Consider the following 22,456-nt stretch of genomic DNA (forward strand, 5'->3'; position numbering starts at 1 on the left):
CGATCAGACGCGGCAGGCTGGGCGCCAATGCTGTCGTTTATTGCGCGGAATGGGGGCGTGGGGCTTAGTGGGGCGTGGGGGGCGCGGTGGGCGCTGCTGCCTCGGCTCGTCAGTACATTCACCACGACGGCGGGGACCCCCCCCCCCCGGCCTCGTCCCCACGCTGGGGCGCCGGAGGGAGTGGTGTGTGCCCACTCTGGGGCGGTCACCGCGGACGCGCGTGGACAGGGACCAGGCTGGTTATTGCGTGAGCGCGATGGGGGCAGCGGGAAGCCGGCGGGCTAAGTATTGCACTTAAAAACAGATCCTCGTTGGAGGGCGAGGGCGAGGGCGAGGGCGGGCGCGGGTGGGGCTCCACGGCCCTCTCCCCTCGGCCCCGGCCGGCCTGTCCCCGCTTCACAGTTGGGGGAACTGAGGCACCGAGGTGAAGGGAGCCCCCTCGCCCGCGCGGCCGCCAGGGGCAGGGGCGATGTGGGTGGGCGCAGGGCGATGGGTGGCTTGGCGGGGGTGTCCCGCCGGCCCGGGTCGCCCGTCCGACTACAACTACCTACGTCTCCTCTATGGCTTCTGGGGCGGGCGGCCCGGGCTGCGCAATGGCATGGCTTTGGTCTGAGTGACAGCCCCGCCCCGGCCTGGCTGGGCCACAGGGCGGCGCGTGAGGGTCACAAGTTGGACGAGAGGCGTGAGCGCGCGGAGTCCAGTGGGTCGGGTCCGCTGGTGGCGCTGGGCAAGGGTGAGGGCGAGGCCGAGTCCCTGCGGTCCGGGCTGGGCGCCGCGGTCCGGGCGGTGGGCGCAGGCCCCAGGCGCGGTGTGGAGCTGCTGGCCGGGCGCACCGAGGCTCCGGGGCCGGGGCCGGGGCCAGGTGCGCCGTGGGGCAGCGAGGGCTGCGAGGCGGACAGCGGGCGCGAGGCGCGGCTCAGGCGGCGCGCGGGCAGTGCGGGCCCGGCGCGGGGCGCAGCGGGGGAGCCAGGCGCGCCGCCATAGGGCGAGGTCCGCGGTGCCCGGGGGCTGGAGGGCGCGCCCGGGGGGCTGGCAGCGGGCGCGGGGCCGGGCGAGGCGGCGGTGGGCGCGGCCCCGGGGGGCAAGCGGCGCACAAGGCGCGGCGAACCGAGCGCCAGGGGCCCGACGAGCGGGCGCGCCACCTGCGGGCAGAAGCTCATGGCCACAGCCTGCTGCAGCGTGGCGATGGCCGAGGCGCCCTGCGGCGGCGGCGGCGGCGGGGGCGGGGGCGGCGGGGGCGGCGGGAGGAGGCCGACGCGCTGGCCCAGCTCGGCCTGCTGTACCATCTCGCGGTCGTACTTGACGATCTCCTGGATGATGGCGTTCTCCTGGTTGTTGAACACGCCCGAGTTGAGGTCATGCTGCACCTTGTGCAGCAGGATCGAGTTCTTCTTGCCTGGTTTAGGGGAGGGGGGCGCGTCAGAGGGGCCTGCTGCCGTGCACTGCACGCATGCGTGGAGCACCTTCTGCGTGCAGTAGGCCTGCATCTGAGTGCCTGCTCTGTACAGCCAGCACGAATGGAGCCCCTCCTGCATACAGCAAGCATGCCAAGTGTCTGCTGTGTATAGAAGCTGAACCTGTACACCTACCGTATACAGCAAGCATGAATCAAGCTCCTTTGTGTGTAGCCAACAAACACATCAAGCACCTGCTTCACACACAAAGCAAGTATGAGACACCCGAATCCTGCCAGCATGCATGGAGCACTTCCTGTATACAGTAAGCATGTATTGTGTACCTGCTGTGTACACCACGCAGGTATCAGACACTTACTGTGCACAGCAGCACACGCAGACTCCTGCCTGTACATGGCCGGCATGCTGAATGCCTACCGTGTACGGAGCAAGCATGGGTTGAGTGCCTACTGTATACAGGAAACACATCTAAGTGAATACTGTACAGAGCAAAATTTTAAGCGCCTCTTGTAATATAAACATGTTGAGTGCTTTCTGTGTAGTGGGAAGTCTTAACAACTCTTCCCTACCGCACCCCATTTTGCTTTTCCAGCCATTCGCTGTCTTTATTCCCACACATAGCACCAAGGGCCTCTACCTCTCTGAATCCTGCTCTAGTCTTCAGCAAGTCCTTAGCCATTTCTGAGGTTCCCCCCGCCCACCTCTCCCTTTACCCAAAGCCAGCCCCCCACACACAGGCCAGGCCACCAGATTCCTCCATACGCCCACCCTCGTAAAGTGCACATCTGATCAGGTCCTCCCCTGGCTAGGATCATCCACGGCTCCCCAGTGCTTCTGACCTACAGCCCAGACCCCTTCCTCTACAGCCCTGTGGCCTCATGTGCCTGGTGCCCGCCTCCCTCCCAGCTTCCCTGAGTCCCTGGACCCCAGGCCTCTCCCACCTCAGGGCCTTGGCACATGCTGTCTCCACTCCCAGGACATGCCTCTGTCTTTCTACCGGCAACGCCTACCCATCTGGGTCTCCACTTGGAGTCACAAGGAAGTCCCCCCAACATCCCCTTCTCCATGACAAGTCTGAGGGTGGCCACCACGTCAGCCTCGTGGGCCACATCTACACCTCCCAGCACACAGTAGGTGCTCAAACATTTGCCTAGGGAGCAGAAACACCCATTTCCCCATTCTTGGGAAACCGGGGCCGTGTTTGGCCAAGGGAGAAAGTGGGTCAAGGAATCTGGTCCGGGGGGGTCAGAAGGGGCCCTGAGGGTCAGCTGGGCCATGCCACCCCGCTGCTCAGGCTGCCCCCCGACAGCCACTGAGGCTGACCGCTGGGCCCACTCACCGATGCGGTCCAGGCGGTCGATGGCGACCGTCTCGAAGGCCCGCCGCATCATGGGGTACTCCTCCAGCACCTCGTTGAAGTTGTCCACGCTCAGCGAGTAGAGGCGGCAGTAGGTGTCAGCCCGCACGCTCGCCGTGCGCCGACCCCGCGTCAGCAGGCAGATCTCTGCGTGCAGTCAGGGGCAGCGTCCTCACTGCTGGGCCACACCCAACGGCCCCAGCCAGCTGTCCCCAGGGCCCTCCCGGCCAGCGGAGCAGTCCAGCCTCCCACCGCCCCAGGGCCTTCCTGCTGCGCGTGCCAGCCACGCCCCTGCCCCTGGGTTCCCCACACTGACCTCCGTCTGCCGCTGGCACCCCTGCCCACAGACACTCACCCCCGAAGTAGGAGCCGTCGGACAGCTTCATCTCCTTGTTGCCCTTGGTGAGCACACTGACCACCCCATGCTGGATGAAGTACATCTTCTTGCCAACGGTGCCCTCACGGATGATGTAGTCACCCGGCTGGAAGACCTCGAACTTGAGCTTGGTCAGCATGGCCGTGACGAAGTTGGGATCGGCGTTGGCAAACAGTGGCATCGAGGCCACCAGCTTCCGGCAGTTGAAGTTGACAATCTCCTGTAGGGGTGGGAGGCGGGGGTGACGCCAGGGCACACACCCGCTCCTCCATCTCACCCTACCTTTGGGACTGTTGCACCTCTCAGACCTTCAGTTTGTGAAAGGGATTTAACACGTTAGCCTGAAAGCCAGCATCTTAATAGGCAAACACTGGAGGTTTTGCCACCAAAGACACAGGATCAAGAAAAGATTCCCAAGATCCTCTACTGTTGAACTCTGTGTTGGCAATACTGGCCGATGCAGTTAGACATGGAAGAGCATTCGGAAACGTAAGAATTGGAAAGGAAAAAGTAAAACTATCTCTTTACTATCTGTATGAATGGGATTGCCTGAAAAACCCAAAAGAGTCAATGGAAAACTGTAACAAGGGAAATTAGTCAAAATAGCAAGTGATTAAAAAAACCAACATGAAAACCAAGAGCCTTAAAATGAATCCACGGTGGTAGAAGTCAGGATGACGGTTATCCTTGGCAAAGAAGCTTCTGCGGGATGGAAATGCTCCATATTTGATCTGGGTGGGGGTCATGTGGGGATTTCACTTGATGGAACATCCATCGGGTGTGCCCTGATGATGGGGCACTTTGCTTATCTTAAAAAGAAAACCGGGCTTCCCTGGTGGCGCAGTGGTTAAGAGTCCGCTTGCCAATGCAGGGGACACGGGTTCGAGTCCTGGTCCGGGAAGATCCCACATGCCGCGGAGCAACTAAGCCCGTGCGCCACAACTACTGAGCCTGTGCTCTAGAGCCCGCGAGCCACAACTACTGAGCCTGCATGCCACAACTCCTGAAGCCCGCAAGCCTAGAGCCCATGCTCCGCAACAAGAGAAGCCACCGCAATGAGAAGCCTGTGCACTGCAACGAAGAGTAGACCCCGCTCGCCTCAACTAGAGAAAGTCTGCGCGCAGCAACAAAGACCCAACACAGCCAAAAATAAATAAATTTTTTAAAAAATCCACAGCTTTTGTACATGCAAACAAAAGCCACTCCGAAGAAGACGTAATGGATGAGAAGACCCCATTTCCACCCACATAAAGAGCTAAGTAAGATGGCACGGCACGAGTTTACCAAGACATGGCCAAATCTATATGAGGAAACTCTGAACACCCTCCCAGAGGCACAGAAGAGCCTTGAACACATTGTGTCCTTAGAGAGCACTGCTCACCATCTTTGAGATGGAAGACACTCATTCTCCCCGGGCAGGGATACAGGTCACAGAGCCCTGTGGAAATGCCGCCCGGCTCTCTTCTCGATAACCAGGGCTAGTCAAGTTCATTTAGAACAAATGAGCAGAAGTAGCAGGAAGCCTGTGACAAAGAAGATCAGGGAGGGGGAACTCACCTTCTAAGACACCAAGGCACACTGCAGACCTCTGCGATGCAGAGTGGGTTTGGCACACACAGAGCAGACAGGCTGATGGGACACATGAAAAGTCCAGAAATAGACCCAAGCAGGAGGGAACTTCAGCTTAAGGTGCCCCTCCCCCACCAAGTCTCGGGGCAGAGCCAGATGGTCCAGCCCCACAGCAGATGAGCCTGGATCCCTTCCTCACGCCAGATTCCACGATAAGTTCCAAAGGCATAGGGGGTCTACATGCCAATAATGAAACTCTACAAGTATTAGAAGAAAACGTGGGCAAATTCCTCTAAAGCCTGGGTGTGTACAGCAAGCAGGTATTGTGCACCTGCTGTATACGGCGAGCATGTATTGTGTGCCTGATGTCCGCAGAGAATAGATATTGAGAACCTACTACGTACAGCAGTCAGGTGTTGATCACCTGCTGTGTACAGAAGGCAAACACTGAACACTACACTTGCTCTGTTACACAAGCACACATTGAACACTTACTGTGTACAGCAAGCATACACGCAGCACCTGATGTACAGGGCATAAAAATTCCACACGTGGGGGAAAAAAACCACAGTCAGCAAGTTTTAAAGACAAATGGCCAGGGACTTCCCTGGTGGTGCAGCCGTTAAGAATCTGCCTGCCAATGCAGGGGATACGGGTTCGAGCCCTGGTCCGGCAAGATCCCACAGGCCACGGAGCGGCTAAGCCCGAGAGCCACAACTGCTGAAGCCCGCGCGCCTAGAGCCCGTGCTCTGCAACAAGAGAAGCCACCGCAATGAGAAGCCCGCGCACCGCAACGAAGGGTAGCCCCCGCTAGCCGCAACTAGAGAAAGTCTGCACGCAGTATCGAAGACCCAACGCAGCCAAAAGTAAATAAATAAATAAAACGCTCCCGATCTTTTATAAATAAATAAATAAATAAAAACAACAAAAAGACCAAAAGTTCTGTAGGAAAACAAGCAAAAGTTATGAACAGTTTACAGAAAGAGAAATGCAAATAAGCCCCTGATGGCAGGAAAATAAGAGACTCGCACTGAGGGGTACACCTCTCACCTGGGCGTTTTGGGACCGTATCCAGGGTGTCCCTCATGGCGCCCTCGGAGGGGAATCTGGACAGACCGGCAGGGCCCCGACCCCACTCTTGCCTCTGCCCTGTGCCGCGAGCTCCTCCCGCAAAGCAAACAGGACCCAGAGAGGGAGCGCCAGGCACGGACACCCCGGAAGCCTGCCCGCCTTTGTTTTGTGTTAAAAAGGCAGAAAATGGATGGAGAGAGCAGGAGGGAACCGGGCGGAGGGACAGGACAGAAGACGGGCGTTTTCTGAATATATCTGGTTTTGTAAATTTGACTTTATGTAAACACCTAAGTAATGATCAAACACAGGTCGCCAGAGGCTGGCGGGAGGGGAATGGGGAGTGAGGGCCGGGTGTCCTAAGCGGCCGGGAAGGCCAGGCCGTGGGATTAGGCGGCAGTGGTGGCACCACTCTGAATACACTTGACATGGTATTTCATGCGTTTTGTGGTCTGTGAGGTGTTTGTCTGTAAATGAGTGAATGAATGAAAATAATTACCAAGCGAATATTTTCAGCGCAGGTAGCCACAGTGCTTGCCTGCTGGGAGGCACCTCCACCCTCAGAAGAAATCCTAGTGCCCGTTCCTCTCCCTGCTCAGGGCCACGCAGGCTCACACCTGCCTCTGTGAGTCGCCCCAAGCCCCTCCCCACTCCGTCCCTCCCAGAGCTTCCCCTCTGGCACCACCTCCCTGGAAACAGGGCAGGGCACACAGCTGGCGCCCAGTAACTGCTTGCTGAGGGTCACGGGTTGAACTGTCTGCCCACCACCATCATACGCTGAAGTCCTGAGCCCTGGTATGTGTGAACGGGGCCAGATGTGGAAATAGGGTCTTTGCAGGTGTGATTGGTTAAGATGAGGTCGTGCTGAACCCAGTGGCTGGTGTCCTTACAGAGGAGGGGACACAGAGACACAGGAACAGGCCACGTGAAGATGGAGGAAGAGGCCGGGGTGATGTGTCCACAAGCCAAGGACACCGAGAACCATGGGCCACAACAGGAGCTGGGAGGGGCAGGAAGGACCCTCCCCGGAGCCTCTGGAGTGAGCACCCCGCCCCTCACCTCCTGCAGGGGCCCGTGGGGCTCCCCCAGGACCCTCCTCCGCACGCGGACGCCCACCTCACCTCCCGCAGGGGCCCGTTGAGCTCGCCCAGGATGCTGTCCTCGTCGAACATCTTGCCCTGGTAGCGGTGCTCGTAGTAGTCATGGATCTTCTGGCGGAAGTCAGCAGGCAGCTTGTGGAAGGACATGTACTGCTCCACCTGCTTGTACTGTAACAGGGCGGGGGGCCCGGGTCAGCGGCCGTGCTCCCGAGCCCCCGCCCCGAGTGGGCCTCGACTTTAACAATAACACAATACGAGATGCCCAGGGCGATCTGAACTTCAGATAAACGACCAAAATGCCCCAGATAAGTATATCCTGGGCAGGGGACTTCCCTGGTGGTGCAGTGGTCAAGAATCCACCCGCCAGTGCAGGGGACATGGGTTCGAGCCCTGGTCTGGGAAGATCCCACATGCCGCGGAGCAACTAAGCCCGTGCGTCACAACTACTGAGCCCGCGCGCCTAGAGCCCGCGCTCCGCAGCAAGAGAAGCCACTGCAATGAGAAGCCCGTGCACCGCAACTAGAGAAAGCCCGTGCGTAGCAGCGAAGACCCAATGCAGCCAATAATGAATGAATGAATTAAAAAAAAAAAAAGTTATTGCTATGTCCTGAATTTCCTTTTTTTTGGCCATACCACACGGCATGCAGAACTTCCCCTACCAGGGGTGGAACCCGTGTCCCCTACAGTAGCAGCGTGGAGTCTTAACCCCTGGACCACTGGGAAGTCCCGTCCTGAATTTCATCTGGCAACCCTTCCCCCCCACCAGCACCCCACCCCCAGCCCTTAGAGGGGGCTGGACTGGCCCCCGCCCCAGAGGTCCCAGACCCTTTGGTGGCCCTGACTCCCTCCCCAATGATCTTTCTAGAAATCAGCCCAGCTCCTCCTGAGCAGGGTAGGGGTGTGGGCACCAGGAAGGGGTGCCAGGCCCTGCTGTCCACAGGATGGCACCCTCAGGGGAGCCCTGGCCCCGCTTCCGCCCCAGCCCCGCCTGGCCACAGCTGCCCTGAGCTCAGCGGAACCCGTGACGGCAGGCGGGTGGCGGCACCAGCTTATGTTTGGGTGGGAGGCCGGTGGCTTCCGGACAGCCGGGGTGCCTGGCACCAGGCCCAGCTGACCCAGCCGACCCGACTGCTGGGCACTGCTTGGGGGGTTGTAGCTGCCTGGCCAAGGCCAGCCATCGGATAGCAGTGCAGGGCCAATGGGGCGATGTCCCAGGGACCAGGCCGCCCTTGGCCTTACGGAGGGGAGACTGAGGCAGAGTGAAGCCTGAGGCTGACCTCCAGGAAGGGCTGGCCTGTGGGGTCGCACCCGCCCTCTCTCGGCCCTTCCCGGCCCACAGCCCTCGGATTGGCTCCACGGAGGCTCCCCCACCAAGGCCAAGTGCCAGGACATCCTTGCTCCCCCAGAGACTTCCCCCGTGTCCTTTAGCGACCCCAGCACCCCAGCCCCTCCCGAGATGGCCCAGAGACCTTGCCCCCCGCCCGGAGCCCCCTGATGCCCCTCGGACTGGCCCTGTCCTGTTCGGACCCCTCCAGCTCCTGCCCCCTTCCTTGGCCTGTGTCTCCCTCAACCCCTCCTGCCCTGCCCCCCTCCAGGCTCCAGACTTCCTTCCTCCTCAGGGCCCTGAGCTTTCTCACTGTCCTTCCGGGAGCTACTCCCCCGCCGAGGTGGGGGGGGTGTCCACTCCTAATGACAGCCACAGGCCCCTCTGGGGTCCCCATGCTTCCCCCCAACTCCCCCCTGGCCGCTGTCCTGAGCACAACGCACAGAGCTGGGGGGATGTGGGGTGGACCCCCAGACCCACAGGGGTGCCTCCCCCTCTCACCTTCTCCTGGTACTGGCGCCGCGAGGAGTCCAGCGACTGGATGAGGGCGGTGGCGTGGCCGATGAACATGGCGTAGCAGGTGGCGCCCACGATCATGCTCAGCATCGTCAGCCAGATGTCCGTCATGCTCTCCGGTGCCTGCCGCCCGTACCCGATGCACAGCATGTGGCTCATGGCCTTGAAGAGCGCGAAGGAGTAGAGCTCACTCCACGAGTGGTTCTGCAAGGCCACGGGTGGGTGGGCGGGTGGGTGGGCGCTCGCGGCCCCCAGGGAGCCCCTTGACAGCCCCCCCCAGGGCCCCGCCTGCCCGTCCTCCCCCAGGCATCCAGGTGGTGAGCTCCGTGTCTTCCAGAGTTAACCAAGGGAAACTGAGACTCAGGCAGCTGACATGATGTGCACACACGTCACAGCAACTCAGCAGCAGGTGCGGGTCTGAAGCCGCCTCCCCACTTCAGTCCTGGGAAACTGAGGCTCAGAGGAGCCAGAGTCTAGCTTTGGGGGCTCACGAGCCCCCACCACTTTTCAGCCTCTGATGAGAGTGTCTGTGAGGCCAAGAGAATGGGAAAGTTCCGGGGACCCCGGAGACAGTGAGCTGGGGACACTGAAATCTGATCAGAGGGGCGGAGAGGGGGGAGGCATCAGGCGGGACCAGGAGGAGCCCCCTCCCAGTCCTCAGTTGACCTGGCTAGGGGAGGGGGCAGCGGGCCCCGTTCAGGAAACAGGACCACATGCCTGGGTGTCCGGCCAGACAATGAGCTGCCTCAGCCAGGCAGCTGTGCCAGGCGCCGGGCTGGGCACCCGCGGGTTTTCCCTCCCCTGCTCCCGCTCGTCAACGCCCACCTGCCCTGTGCCCCACGTGCAGGAGGAAAGCTTTTAACACTCAGCATCTCAGCCAGGAAGTAATAGGAGCTTGTGAGTCTCTAATTTTTATTTCTCACGGCCCATGATACCACTTTTCCATTTGAGGACTATGATATAAAACTGTCTTTTAAATACACGTATGCAAATTAAAAAGCGGAATGCATTGCAAAGCACAGTAAGCAGATGATGCGATCTCTAGGGGATAGAAACTGTCCTATAGCCCTCAAACGGTCAAAGATCTCCATGGTCCCGGGGTCTGCAAGGCAAGGCTCGAAGTCGGATAGCAGCCCAGAGGGGCGCTCACCCCCAGAGGAGTGTTTCAGGCGCCGTGCGCTCCGGGAGCGGATGTGGGGCGGGGGGCTCGGGGCTCACCACCATGCCGTTGATGGAGACCCAGCAGTTGCGCGGGAAGTCCTGCAGCATCGGCACTAGGAACTGCAGGCAGCCGTCCCAGTGGCACAGGAGCAGCATCATGCTGATGAGGTTGCAGATGCGCATGACGGCGCTGGCCAGGTCATAAGTCATGTGGAAGATCTGGGGGGTGGGGCGGCGCCCGTGAGAGTCCCGCGGACGGTGTGCGAGGGAGAGGCCTCCGCCCACGGCCTCTTGCGACCCGGGCAGTGGGAGGACGAAGCCCTCCGCAGGGCCCACTCCCCTTGGGAGGCGCCCCACCTCACCACGCCCCCCACGCGGCCGGTGGGGCCCCTGCTCCTGTGAGACCCGTTGCCTTTCAAGGTAATGCAGCACCCCAGACTAGAGCACATGGCCCCCTGCCCGGCCTGCCGCCCCGGGCGCCCAAATCTCTCTGCCTGGCCGGCTGCCCACTGCCCTCTCCCGGGACCACGGCCTCTTTCCGCAGCCTTGTCCCCACCCACTCCCCGCCTCGGAGCCTAGTTGCTGTCCTGGACAGTGGCGGCGACTCTGAGCCCGCGTGGTGGCCACGGGCTTCAGGAATCAGGTCACACTCAGTCCACAGGCGGGTCTGAACTTGGGGGAGAGGGGCGTGATTTCGCTTCTCGAAGCCTCGGTTTCCCCGTTGCCACCGGGGCTGTGGAGTCCGCCTCTTACAGGGTACAAGGAAGGGAAGGGGTGCGGATGCGTCAAGGGTCCATGCTGCGCTCCCTGTGACCCCCCGACCCTCCACCGGGTACAAGCTCCTGTGACCACGCCCCGTGCCCCCCCACCGCCCCGAGGCCCAGGTTCCACCCCTAAGGTTCCTAGGCCCCTCACTGCAGTCCCTGTAATTCCGCCCACCCAATGACCCCGCTCGTTTGCCTGTATCCCCACCTATCCTCTCACTGTGACCAGGGCCCTGGACCCCCGCAGCCCCGCCCAGAGTCTCCCATCATGGCCCCGCCTTTTCGTTCCTGGTGCCTCCTTGCCCCCTCCTGCAGCCAATGGCCGGGTCCCATCACGGCATCCTCACCCATCACCACTCCCTCGCCCATCACAACCCCGCGCCCCTACATCCTAGCCCCGCTCCAGCCCATCACGACCCCATAGACCCCACGTTGCATCCGCGTCACCACTCCTCCTCGCTCATCACGACCCTGCCCACGCCCACGGCCCCGCCCCTGCGCCGACGTGCCGCCGTGCTCACCTCCTCCCATTGGTGGATGTAGCGGATGAGTCGCGACAGGCGGAGCAGGCGCAGCAGGCTGAGGATCTTGGTGAAGCGCACGATGCGCAGGGCGCGCGCCGTCTTGTAGACCTCGGAGTCGATGCCCTTCTCTACGATGAGGAAGATGTAGTCCACGGGGATGGAGGACACGAAGTCTACCACGAACCACGTGCGCAGGTACTTCTTCTTGATCTTCTCGGGGTCCAGGATGATCTCCGTGTTGTCCTCGATCACGATGCCCGTGCGGAAGTTCAGCACCAGGTCCATGAGGAAGAATGTGTCCGAGACCACGTTGAACACAATCCACGGGGCCGTGGTCTCGTCCTTGAAGAAGGTGATGCCCACGGGGATGATGATGAGGTTTCCCACCATGAAGAGCAGCATGGTGAAGTCCCAGTAGAACCTGGGGGCGAGGTGCAGCCGGTCATGCGGTCACACCTCCACCTTTGCGCGGGGCCCTCCGCGGAGCCTGCCTGCCCCACCACGCGCGCATGCGCCTTTGAGGACCAGCCCAGCGCTCGCCTCCTCCGGCAAAGCTGAGACTTTGGCCCCGGCTAGTGTGGACCCCGCCTCCAGGAAGCCCTCCCAAGCCCCAGACAGCACTCCACTGCCGGCTGGGCTCCCCCAGCCCAGGTCCCTCTCGCTGGCCCAGCCTGACCTTCTCTCCTTGAAGAAGCCGGAAACCTGGAAGAGTCCAAGAGGCCGCTCAAAAATTGACTAAATGTTTCCCAGGACCGAGAAGGCCCAACGTGCCTGGCACAAGGCTGCCGTCCAAAAAGCACTAGGGCCGAGCCAGGAGGCGGAGACAAGTGAAGGAGCTGGAGGGGCGTGGGGGGGCGTGGGGGGTGGGAGCTGCAGCCAGGAGGGTTGAGTGGCTGGGCGGCCGGGGGCTGCAGGTGCCGGGTGGGCACCGGACACCCACAGTTTGACATCCAGGTGCAGGACCCCCACCCTGGCCGGACTTCCCGGTGGGGCACCGGAAGGCTGAACAGGGGGCACTTGCTGTCCATCCATTTCAGGAAGCACCCGGGGAGGGCTGGGGACCGGGCAGAGGCCAGGGTGCCAGGCCGTCTGGGAGAAAGGGAGAAGCCAAGGCTTGCCCGGCAGAGCGCAGGGCCGTGTGGCGGAAGAGCCTGAGGGATGGGACTTGGCCACGGCTTGGATGTTTCATGTGATAAATACGCTTTAAAAAGGGATGACTGGCCAAATATGCCCAGGACCCATAGAAGTCCTGCAGGTCAATTCCAAAACTCCACCCGGGAATTCTGTGCTCCCAGAAAAAGGCCCGTCCATTTGAGGAATATTAACAGCCGGGCACAGTGTTCTGAGTCCAGTGTTTACCCATGAGGACAGACAGATGCAGCAAAGGCCACATGGAGAGATGCCCAGCCCTGCGGCAATTGATAAAATAGGAATCAAAACCACTCCAAGGGAAACCTGTTGGTTCCTGAGAAAGTTAGAGTTACCATGTGGCCCCGCAATTCCACTCCTGGGCCTTCACCCAAGGACTCAAAAGCAGGGACTCAAAGAGACACTTGTGCACCAGTGTCCACGGCAGCACGATTCACAATGGCCAGAGTGTGGGAGCAACCCGAGTGTCCACCAGTGGATGGACATACAAACACATGTGTCCCTCCACACACAGGGCGTCACACAGCCACGGAAAGGAGAGAAGCCCCGACACTCGCTACCACGTGGATGGACCCTGAGACCACGATGCTCAGTGAGAGAAGCCAGACACAGAAGGACCCACGGTGTGTGATTCCACTGATGGGAAACGTCCAGGACAGGCCGATCCACAGACACAGAGTGGGTGTGTGGCTGTAGGGGCCGGGGAGTTTCTGTTTGGGAAGATGAAAAAGTTCTGGCGAGTGATAAGGGGGATGCTTGCACCACACTGTGAATGTACTTAATGTCACTTGACTGTACACTTTTAAATGGTTAAAGGCTAACTTATACTTCTGTTAACACATATACATAAAGAGAAAACCTCCGAGGCCCAGGGTCTCAGTGATGAGTAGATGCCCCAGATCGGGGTCTAAGCCCACACTCCCTGTCTAGATTCGGACAAAGGAGGGTCTCAAATTCTGAACAGAGTCATTCGTCTGATTTTGCCCATCACGGTGCAGGGAGAAACGCCCACCCCGCGGTGGGTTTCCAGGGCTCTCCCATAGGCCCGGCGCCCTCCCCATCATGGCCGGAGTCCCCATGTCCTCTTGGAGAAGGCTCTAGCATGTGTAGGCAGGACAGGCCTGGGGGACCCTCAAAGCCTGCCACTCCCTGGGCTCCTCCTGGATGGATAGAAGAAGAGACTGAGGTTCCCAGGGGCTGGAGGGACTCTCCCAAATGAGCAGAAAGCCGTAAACCCCAGCGCTGGCATGGCCGCAGTGGGCTCCCTATTTTGGGACTCACTGTGAACTGGCTCTGTTCTGAGCAGCCCCCCGAGGGAAGAGCTACAGCACCGCGCCTGCCGGGTGATCCAGGCCTTCCACTTTGGGGAACTGATCCCAAGGAAATCATCCAAGAGGAAGAGAAAAAAATTAATAAGTGATTTGTAACAAGATGTTCACAGCAGCTTGGTCTGCAAGAGCCAAGGTTGGAAGGGACCCAATGTCTAAGACCGTGGTGACAGCAGCCAAACCTGGGCTCCCGCCCACTGGTAGGTGTGACCTTGGGCAAGTCCCTCCCTTGAGAGCTGAAAGGGTTGACATGATCTGAGGTGAGTGTTAAGGGCAAAACCCAAATGACTGCTCCAAATTCAAGACCTTCCTTTGCCTAAATCCAGACAAGGTGTTGGGCTCAGACCTCTGATCTGGGGCATCTACTCATCCTCAAGATCCCCAGGGACTCAGCCCCAACCTGACTGAGGGGCCGCACTTGCCTATTCCCCATCTCCACCCCCAGAGCGTCCACGGCAGTGGTCGATCCTAATCCCCAAGTTCGGGGCTCACTCCCAAGGACAAAGCAAGCAGGAAGAAGTAACTGAAGGCCAGGGGCAGGAGCCTAGAAACCAAGGAGGGGGGGTTAGAAACAATCTAAATCCAGGGGCCTAGAAACTACTGGGGGGGGGTAGCCACAGTGTAAATGGCCAGGATGAGGAGGGCCTCCTCCTTCACAGGTGACTCGTCATAGACGTTCCCTCCTTTTGTTCTGGGGGTGGGGGGCAGGCACCACACTTCCCCACTGACAGACCAGAGAGGTGGCCCAGCCAGGGAGGGGTGCAAAGACCTGAAAATGAGCCTGCCACCCCCAGGCCTGTGGCCCTTGGTCCTCCTGGAATTGGGTAGGAGGAGGGGAAACTGAGGCCTGGGGCAGAGGATCCAGGTCCCTCTCCCCAGCACCCCCTTTCCTCGCCCTGCCCGCCCCCTTGGGCTGTGCAGCCCAGGGCAAATCACTCTCCTTCTCTGAGCCACAATGCTTCCTCTGCCCAACCGCGGCAGCCCCTCCCGCATCAGGCTGCGCCAGAGACCGCTGGGACCCAGAGACCCCTGGGATGTGGTCGGGGCCTGCAGGGGCCTGAGTCAGCCCTCAGCTACCCAGGGCCTTCAGGGACAGTAATTAAACCTCGTATTGAAAAGTCCTTCCTAACAAACAACGGGCCCCATCGGGAAACACTCAGATCCCGCTTCCTGCCTGTGCCAGGACAGGAACTGGGCCCTGAGAGACCAGCAAGGCCGGGGCTCCCGGTGGGGAGCGGGGGCTCAGCGGCAACGACCCCCAGCGCCCTGCGGACAGGAGAGCCTGGAACCCTGTCCCGGGCGCCACACCCACATGGCTCTGATGTCAGCGGGGCCCCCACCGTGGGCCCAGCTCCCGCTCCAGCAGCTGCCCCGACCCTTCTCTCTGCGCAGATGGAGAAACCCAGGTGGGAAGTGGTGAAATGACGGAACCCAGGCGGCCAGGCCTCCGGGCCAGAGCTCAGGACCATGCTGTCACCCTCCTGTCTCTAGCGCTTGGGGCCCCTCCAATTCCAGAAGCTCATAAGCAGCCCTGTTCTTCCAGGACCAGGCAGGGCAGGGCCAGACGAGGGGCAGGGGTGTCCTGGGAGCTTGAAGTGGCTGCTCAGGGACGCTGTTAACAAGGGTAGCGGCTCCCTCCCTTCAGGGTCAGAGAACCAAGAACCAGGCTGGAAGCAGTCCAGGAATTACGGATAGGATCGGGCAAATCCCAGGGGATTAGGGGCCGGGAAGGAGGGCAGTCAGGGATTAAGGATGAGCTAGGGATGGATTATTAGGGCCTGAGCCCTCGGATATGAGTTACGGATCCCAGGCAGGTGTCAGGGATTGGGAAACGGAGACTCCTGCGGGGGAAGATTCCTGAGTGATCCCAAGACAGGGCAGACTGCGGGGCTGACTGTCTGCAGGCCTGGGGGACACGTGGCGACCAGACAGACCCAGCCCTCCCTCAGGGCCTGGGCCCAGCCCAGGGGGGAGACAGACGTTCCACACAGACAGATAAATGAGGGGGATGCTTCAGAGGGGCCACTTTAGCCAGGGTGGGCTGGGAGGGCTTCTCAGAGGAAGTGACATGTGGGTGGATAATGGAGAAGGGCCGCTAGGCAGAGTGCGGGCACTGCACCCCGGGCGGATGAAACGGCAAGTGCAAAGGTCCTGTGGCTGCATGGAGTTTGCCTTTCGGGGCGGCCGGGAGGCCTGTGGCTGGAGCAGGGGTGTGAAGCGAGGTGAGAAGGGATGAGAGGGGGTGGGAGCCGGGTTCTGCAGGGCCGTGGAGGCCATGGCGGGTTTTAAGTGAGAAGGACAAACGTGAATCTTGAGATGCCCCTGCCAGCAGCTGGAATGCAAGGATGGGGCAGAGGGCGGCGTCCAGGGAGGAAGTGGGGTAGCCTGTGCTCTTTGCATTTGGGTTGGGCTTGCTGATGGGGGAAGCGAGGCAGGGTCTGTCCTGAGCAACTGGGTAGCTAAGGAAGGCCCCCCAGTGTCCCCTTGAACCCCCAGGTCATGGATGTTGAAACAGGGGGTGTGGGGATGTGACGTTTTTAAAGCAGGGAATTCAGGGGCCAGAAACTCCAAATTCTGGCAGGAAACCAATGGAGTGAGGAGGGGGGCCTCGGCCACCTCAGGCCCCTGACCCCTCACAGGGACCATGGAGTGTCCTTCCTCCCAGCCGGGTGGACCCTGGGCCTCAATCCTCCCACCTGGGTAATGGGCATGTCCACCAACCCCCCACTCTGAGTGCCTTCATGCTGGATTCAGAACCGGGGACTCTGGCCTCCGCCCCTCACCACCGCCCCAGTTGGGGATAATTCAGGGTTTATTCTCATGAGCTGATTCATCCTGATCTCCTGCTAATCCGTAGGGCCATCTGGGGCAGGAGAAGTCCTCCAGCCATGTTGGATCTTCAGGCCAGCCCCTCCACCACCCCAGGCCCTCAGGGACCCCACAGGATGTCACACAGATACAGGTCAGCATCCACCTGTCCTGGCTTTGTCTAAACTCCGCTGAGGGCCAGGAAAAGGACCCACTTATCTTTTCCCCACACACCAGGCCTCCTGGCGGTACACAATTCGGGAACATTGAACTGAAATTCAGCAGCAGCAGGAGAGACTCAGGTCAGACCTCAGAAGCACATACAGACTCGGGAACGGGATGAAAGGCTGTGGGAAGCCACTTGCCCACACTCTCTCTAGGGAGATGAAGCCTCTACCCCCCAGACCTGCCCACGCTCCCACACGGCCACAGCTGCCTTGACCACCAAGTGACAACCAACTAAGGACGTGGAGGAAGTGGCAGAAAAAGCGGACTGTCCAGAATGGGCGGTGGGGAGTTGCAGCCGGGCCCTACCTGCCTGGGGCACCACCACCCACGCCCTCCCCTCTGAGCTCTCCTCCTTCCCGTGAACCCCTCTCTCTGGCCTCTAGAATCTGGGGTGGCCAGGTGAAGGAGTTAACTGTATTTCTTCTTCATACATGTTGGGGGCAGGGGCAGAAGATCCTGCCGGGGCCCCAGGACCTCCGGGAGGCAGTGGCCCAGGCTGTGACCCTCCATGCAGGCCCCTCGGCCGCTCTCCCTGCTTTGCTCTGGGGTGGTCTTCATTCATGCCTGTTCTGACTCAGGAATGCACCTCAGGGTGCAAAGAAGGAAAACCAACCCTCCTGAACCTGAATCCTTCCTGCTGTCCCTCGAACATGCTTCTCCCCTCCCCCACCCCCACGGAAGCTCCTAGAACATCTGTGTCCAGGCACCAGCTCTAGTGTTACTCATGGCCCCAGGAAGAAGTGAAGACACGTCTCAGAAAGGGTTGGGGCTGTTCCAAAGCTGCCAGGAAACGGGGCTCACGACCTGACTGGCCTTGCCTGGCACCCATGTGTGCCCCTCTTGCCTGGCACCCATGTGTGCCCCTCTTGCCTGGCACCCATGTGTGCCCCTCTTGCCTGGCACCCATGTGTGCCCCTCGGCAGGTCCCCAGAACCATCCCGGGCCCCGCCCCCGACATGTCAGGCCCCAGGACGCCATGGAGGTGGCGGGAGAGGCAGGTAAGCGTATCAAGGAAAAAAGGCCGCTTCTGAACGCATGGGCGGTGCAGACATCAACCGGACCGAGAGGAATGGGTTGCACCACGCATTTGGGGAAACCGAGGCAGGGAAGTCCGGAGAGGACTCCAGGCCACGCACAGGGGGCACAGGCCTCGCCGCAGACTGCCCCAGCCCCTCTGCAGCCCGGCCCGGACGATGCACTCCTGCTCCTCCGGCCTCGGTCCGGTCACCTTCCTCAAGAGCCCCCCTCCCCGAGGACTCTGCAGACGCCTGCCCTTCCTGGAAGCCCATGTGGCCCGAGGAGCTAGGCGTGACCAGGGCTGTTCCAGTTCACCAAACATGAATTGTTCTGTTCTCCGTGCCAGGTGGGTGCCGGGCCACTTTAAACAAAGTTGTAGCTCAAGAAAGTGGAGATGCCGCGGCCCTGGGCAGGACCTGGGGCTGGGGAGGAAGCCTCGGTCTCACGGCCCCGTTTCCCTTTTAAAACATGTCCAGGGCTTACCCGGGCACCAGCGGGGATGGTGTCTGCACCATCAGGTCATGAGGACAAACGGAGCCAAGTGTGGACAAGCAGACCCAGAAAGGCCCCTCCCTACTGCTCCACGAACGGGTCCTAAAACTAACACTCACAAGGACACAGAGATGACCCACAGCTCCCCCTGGGCAACCCCCTTATCTCGAACAATCCCCAGGATGCCTTTCTCCTCCCATTTCTTCTTGGCCTGGACAGGACACGGCCAGGGGCCAGCTTGCCTGACAGTCCAGAAGTGGAGACTCAGGGGCCAGCCTGCCCAGGCATGAACCCCTGATCTGCCGGGGACTAGCTGTGTGGCTTTGGGCAAGTGACTTTACCTCTCCGTGAGCCCCTCTCCTCGCACGTAAATTTGGGGTAGCTGCGGGAGCCACCTCACAACTGACATGAGGATTGGATCTATATTCTTAAGGTGCTGTGGCCCAAGAGGGGCTCAGGAAGCACTTCTCCGATCATGTGCTTGGGGGTCTGTCTCCATATTGAATCCGAGGGGTCTAGCAGGGTTCCCAAAACGTGGGGGCTTGTAGAGGCCCCGCAGCACCCCAGCTTGGCAGGATCTTAAGGTTTTTTACTTTGACTGGCTCACCTAGTCCCAGCTACAGGCCCTACTCACCCCTCCCTCACCCCCACCCCGTTGCTCACCCCCAGTTTACAGTGTATCTGCCCAGGGACCCACGGGCAACTGTGCTGGACGTGCACAAGGCTGGGGACGCCCAGCTCCTTCTCCCAGCAGCCCCCACCCCTTCTGCAGCTGAGAGGAAGCCCAGGGCCACCCACAGCCCTGGGGATGCTGCAGGCGGATGTGCTGGAGGGGACAGAGGAATGGCTACTTTCTGCAGCCACCTCCCCCTGCCCACATGGCCCCCACGTCCCTTTCCAGCCAGCTGGCTTTAGCCCCCATTCACAGAGGGGCCAGGTGGGCCAGGGAGCCCTGGAAGTCAAGTTCATCCCCATTTCACAGACTGGAACCATCTGCAGAGGGGTGCTGAGCCCCCATGCCGGTCGGGACCATCCAGAGGCACCCCATCTGGGCCCCCTGGCCTCTCCCAAAGCCACCGGTCGAGGCTGCATTCACCTCCCAGGATGGTCTGAGGGGTGAGGAGCTGGAATCCTGGACATTCTTCCAGCCTCCGTTCCTGAGTTGTGTGCCCCTGGGCCCCTGTTTCCCCAGTTGTCAGGCACAGGGGATATGGAGGGGCCAGGGAAAGGCAGAGTCCCACAGCTCCCCTTTCCCAGCTCTGGGGGTCCAGGAATCCGACCTCAGGCCCGAGGGAGGGGAGACACGCGGCGTCATAGGATTCGGAGGCCGCTAGACTGCTGTCCGTGGTGCTGAAACCGTGCCCGCCCTGAGATCATGGCCCGGCGGCCTGGGGAGACCTTCTGCACCCCAACTCACACATCCCAGTCACGGACACATCACCTCACACACACACCATGCACACACCTCACACCCACTGCACGCTGATGCACACACACACCCTCTCTCCCCAACACACACCAGTGATCCACCATGCAGACACACCCCCCAGAGCACTCGGCCCCCGCCCGCCGCAGTCACATGTTCGTGATCACACACACGGCCTGCAATGATATGCATCGTTCACACTCCCAGGCCACACAGCGCTCGCCCGGGAACGGAACTGCAAACATAGGCGGCGGCGTGACCCTGCTCCAGCCTTGCTCTGAGGCTTTCCACGCACCAACTGGCTTAATTTACATCAGCATCTACACAACCACTGACACCTGGGCACACCACAAACACACGCGGCTGAGCCTGCTCCGGGCCTTGCTCTGAGCCTTTCCACGGATCAGACGGCTGAATTCACATCAACATCACCACCACTGACACCTGGGCACACCACCCAGCCGCTGGAGCTGATGCGGCTCAGAGTAGACACAGCCGGGGGACACCAGCACGAACAGTGTCCCCTCCTTGCGCAATACCGAGGCCCAGGGACCCGGGACGCGCCTCCCTGCGGCGTGGGGCGCAGGTGGAGGCCCTGGGACTCGGCGTGTCCGCTTAACCCTTTCTCCGCCAGCCTCTACGGGGCGCGTCCTTCCCGGGCGCCCTTCCTTCCTCCTTCCTTCCGCTCCGCTGCCTCCCCGGCGCCCACGTTCCCCTCTATTCGTCCTCTCCGCCCCTCCGCGCTCAGACCCTGGTCCTGCGGCCCGTGACGTGCGCCCACCCGAAGGGCGGGGAATGTCAGGCTGCGTGGGAGGGGGCGCGCGCCTCCCAGCGTCCCTCCAAGGGCGGCGCCTCGCGCGCCCAGGTCATTCCGGGGCGGGTCCCGGACGCGCCGGAGGTCACCGAGGGGCCCCGAGGTCACCCGCGGGGCACACCGCCCCGCCCTCTCCAAAGCGCTCCCAGGACGACCCTTGTGCGCGTCCGCTCGCCGTGCCCCTCCGCGCTGGCCGGCCGGCCCTCTGGGCGGCTGTACCTGAAGTCGCTATACGGGTGGATGATCCAGGCCCCCGCCGACTTGACGCGCTCCTGCTCCCGCTCCACGGCCTTCTGGCTGCCGAACATCCGCAGCGAGAACTTGTTGACACCCGGCTGCAGGAGCGCGCCGAACTGGCGCTGCATGAAGCTGGCCTGGCTGCCGCGCGACTCCCCCGCCGGGCCCGCCTCCTCGCTGCCAGCCTCGTCCGCCGGCCCGGACCCCGCGGCCGCCCCGCGACACGAGAATGACACCTTGGGCCCCCGCGCCGGGCCCTCGGACCCCGCGGGGCTGCACTGCGGCTCTCCGCGCCCGCACTCGCCGTTCGGGCTGCCCTTGGCCGTGCTCGCCGCGCCCGGGGTGCCCGGGCGGCCGCATGAGCTGTCTCGGCTGCGGAGTCGGGCCCGCTGGCCGCCCTCGTCCGCCGCCTCCGGGGGCGCCGCCTCGGTCCGGGGCGCCTGCTGAGGGGGCACCGGCCCGGGGCCCGGAGGGGGCGCGGGCGGCGGCGGCTGCTGCTGCGGGGGCGCGGGCGGCGGCGGCGGCGGCGGCGGCCCCGGCGCGGGGGTCGCGCCCGGGCTCTCCCCTGGCCGCCCGCCGCCCCCGCGCGCGTCCATTGCGAGGCGGCGCCGGGCAGTGCGGAGCGGAGCCGCCGCCGCCGCCGCCGGCCCGAGCCCGAGGGAGGGGGGGGAGGCGGGGGTAGGGCGGGGCGGAGCCGCGAGGGGCGGAGCCGCGGGGGAGGGGAGGGGGCGGGAGCCCCTCCTCTGCCCGCGCACACTCCCGGCGCGCCCCGCACGGGTCCCGCGCCCGGGAAACTGAGGCCGCCGGCCCTGGGACGGCCCAAGGTCACGCGGCTCGAGGCCTCGGAGACCCGATCAAGCCTAGTCCCAGAAGGGGAAACTGAGGCCCGCGAAAAAGAAGGACGCGCCCAAGGTCATCGCCTCCGCGTGCGACCTTGACGAGGGGCCTTCTCCTGGCGCTTCGGTTCGCCTCTGTCCAGACACAGCGGGGCGGTAACCACTGACGCTGGGGCTCGGAGAAGTGGAGCCGCCCCCATGCTAGCCTCCATCCGTTCTATAGGTTTGAGAATTTCCATAATAAAAGGCCACACGAGCCCTTGCTTTGTCACTTGAGCCCCCGGACAAAGACGTGTTGTGTGGGGAGCGGCAAAGTGGGGTCAGGCCAGGAGTCCCCAGGTCCCACCGTGGCCCCCTCTCCCCCACCTCCTGCATATGAGGAAACTGAGGCCGAATTGGGCCAATAGGAAGAGCCACCCAAGGGTGCTGAGGATCCCCACCTTCAAACAAGGCCCTAAAGTACAGTGGGGGGGGGGGCTCTCCCAAAAGGCTGGTGGGCTTTAAAGTGGGGAAGTGCCCAGGGTCACAGGGGGACCCAGGGCCTGCCACCCCTTCCCACCGGATGCCCACATGTGAGCCCCGTTGGGCTACCCCATTTCTCTGCCCCTTGGGCTCAGGCTCCAGCCAGCCCCCGCCCCCTAGGCCCCCAGATCTGGGAGAACACTCAAGGCTCTGCTTCTGGGGCTAGAGTCAGGCTGGGGAGTGATTCCTGGCGTCAGGTGACATAGGCCACAAGCCCAGGATTCTTCCCAGCCTCCGCTCCCCACCCCAGCTCAACCAGAGTGTCCTGCGCAAAGGAGAGATGGGGAGCAGAGATAAGGAAAGGCCTGGAGAAACAGGGAGAGGGGTGGAAGACCACTGCTGGCCCCCAGGGACCCTCTGGCCTTCTTAGCGCTTTCAGGCCTGACATCATATTGGGTGACTTCACCCACCTGGAGGTCAGGACC

General features: G+C 61.8%; 1 protein-coding gene across 1 annotated transcript; it reads right to left on the minus strand.

The window, feature by feature from the left end:
• Nucleotides 1-18: 18 nt before the first annotated feature.
• HCN2 (hyperpolarization activated cyclic nucleotide gated potassium and sodium channel 2) lies at nucleotides 19-21,269 on the minus strand (the record flags this gene model as incomplete). Its single annotated transcript, XM_082381071.1, has 8 exons — nucleotides 19-1,396; nucleotides 2,755-2,919; nucleotides 3,128-3,368; nucleotides 6,907-7,053; nucleotides 8,711-8,929; nucleotides 9,944-10,105; nucleotides 11,172-11,595; nucleotides 20,656-21,269. The coding sequence occupies 8 exons, from the start codon at nucleotides 21,267-21,269 to the stop codon at nucleotides 663-665; spliced, it is 2,706 nt and encodes a 901-aa protein (XP_082237197.1). The 3' UTR covers nucleotides 19-662.
• Nucleotides 21,270-22,456: the final 1,187 nt, after the last annotated feature.

Source organism: Balaenoptera borealis (genome assembly GCF_965194805.1).
Source record: "Balaenoptera borealis genome assembly, chromosome: 2".
Lineage (NCBI taxonomy): Eukaryota > Metazoa > Chordata > Mammalia > Artiodactyla > Balaenopteridae > Balaenoptera > Balaenoptera borealis.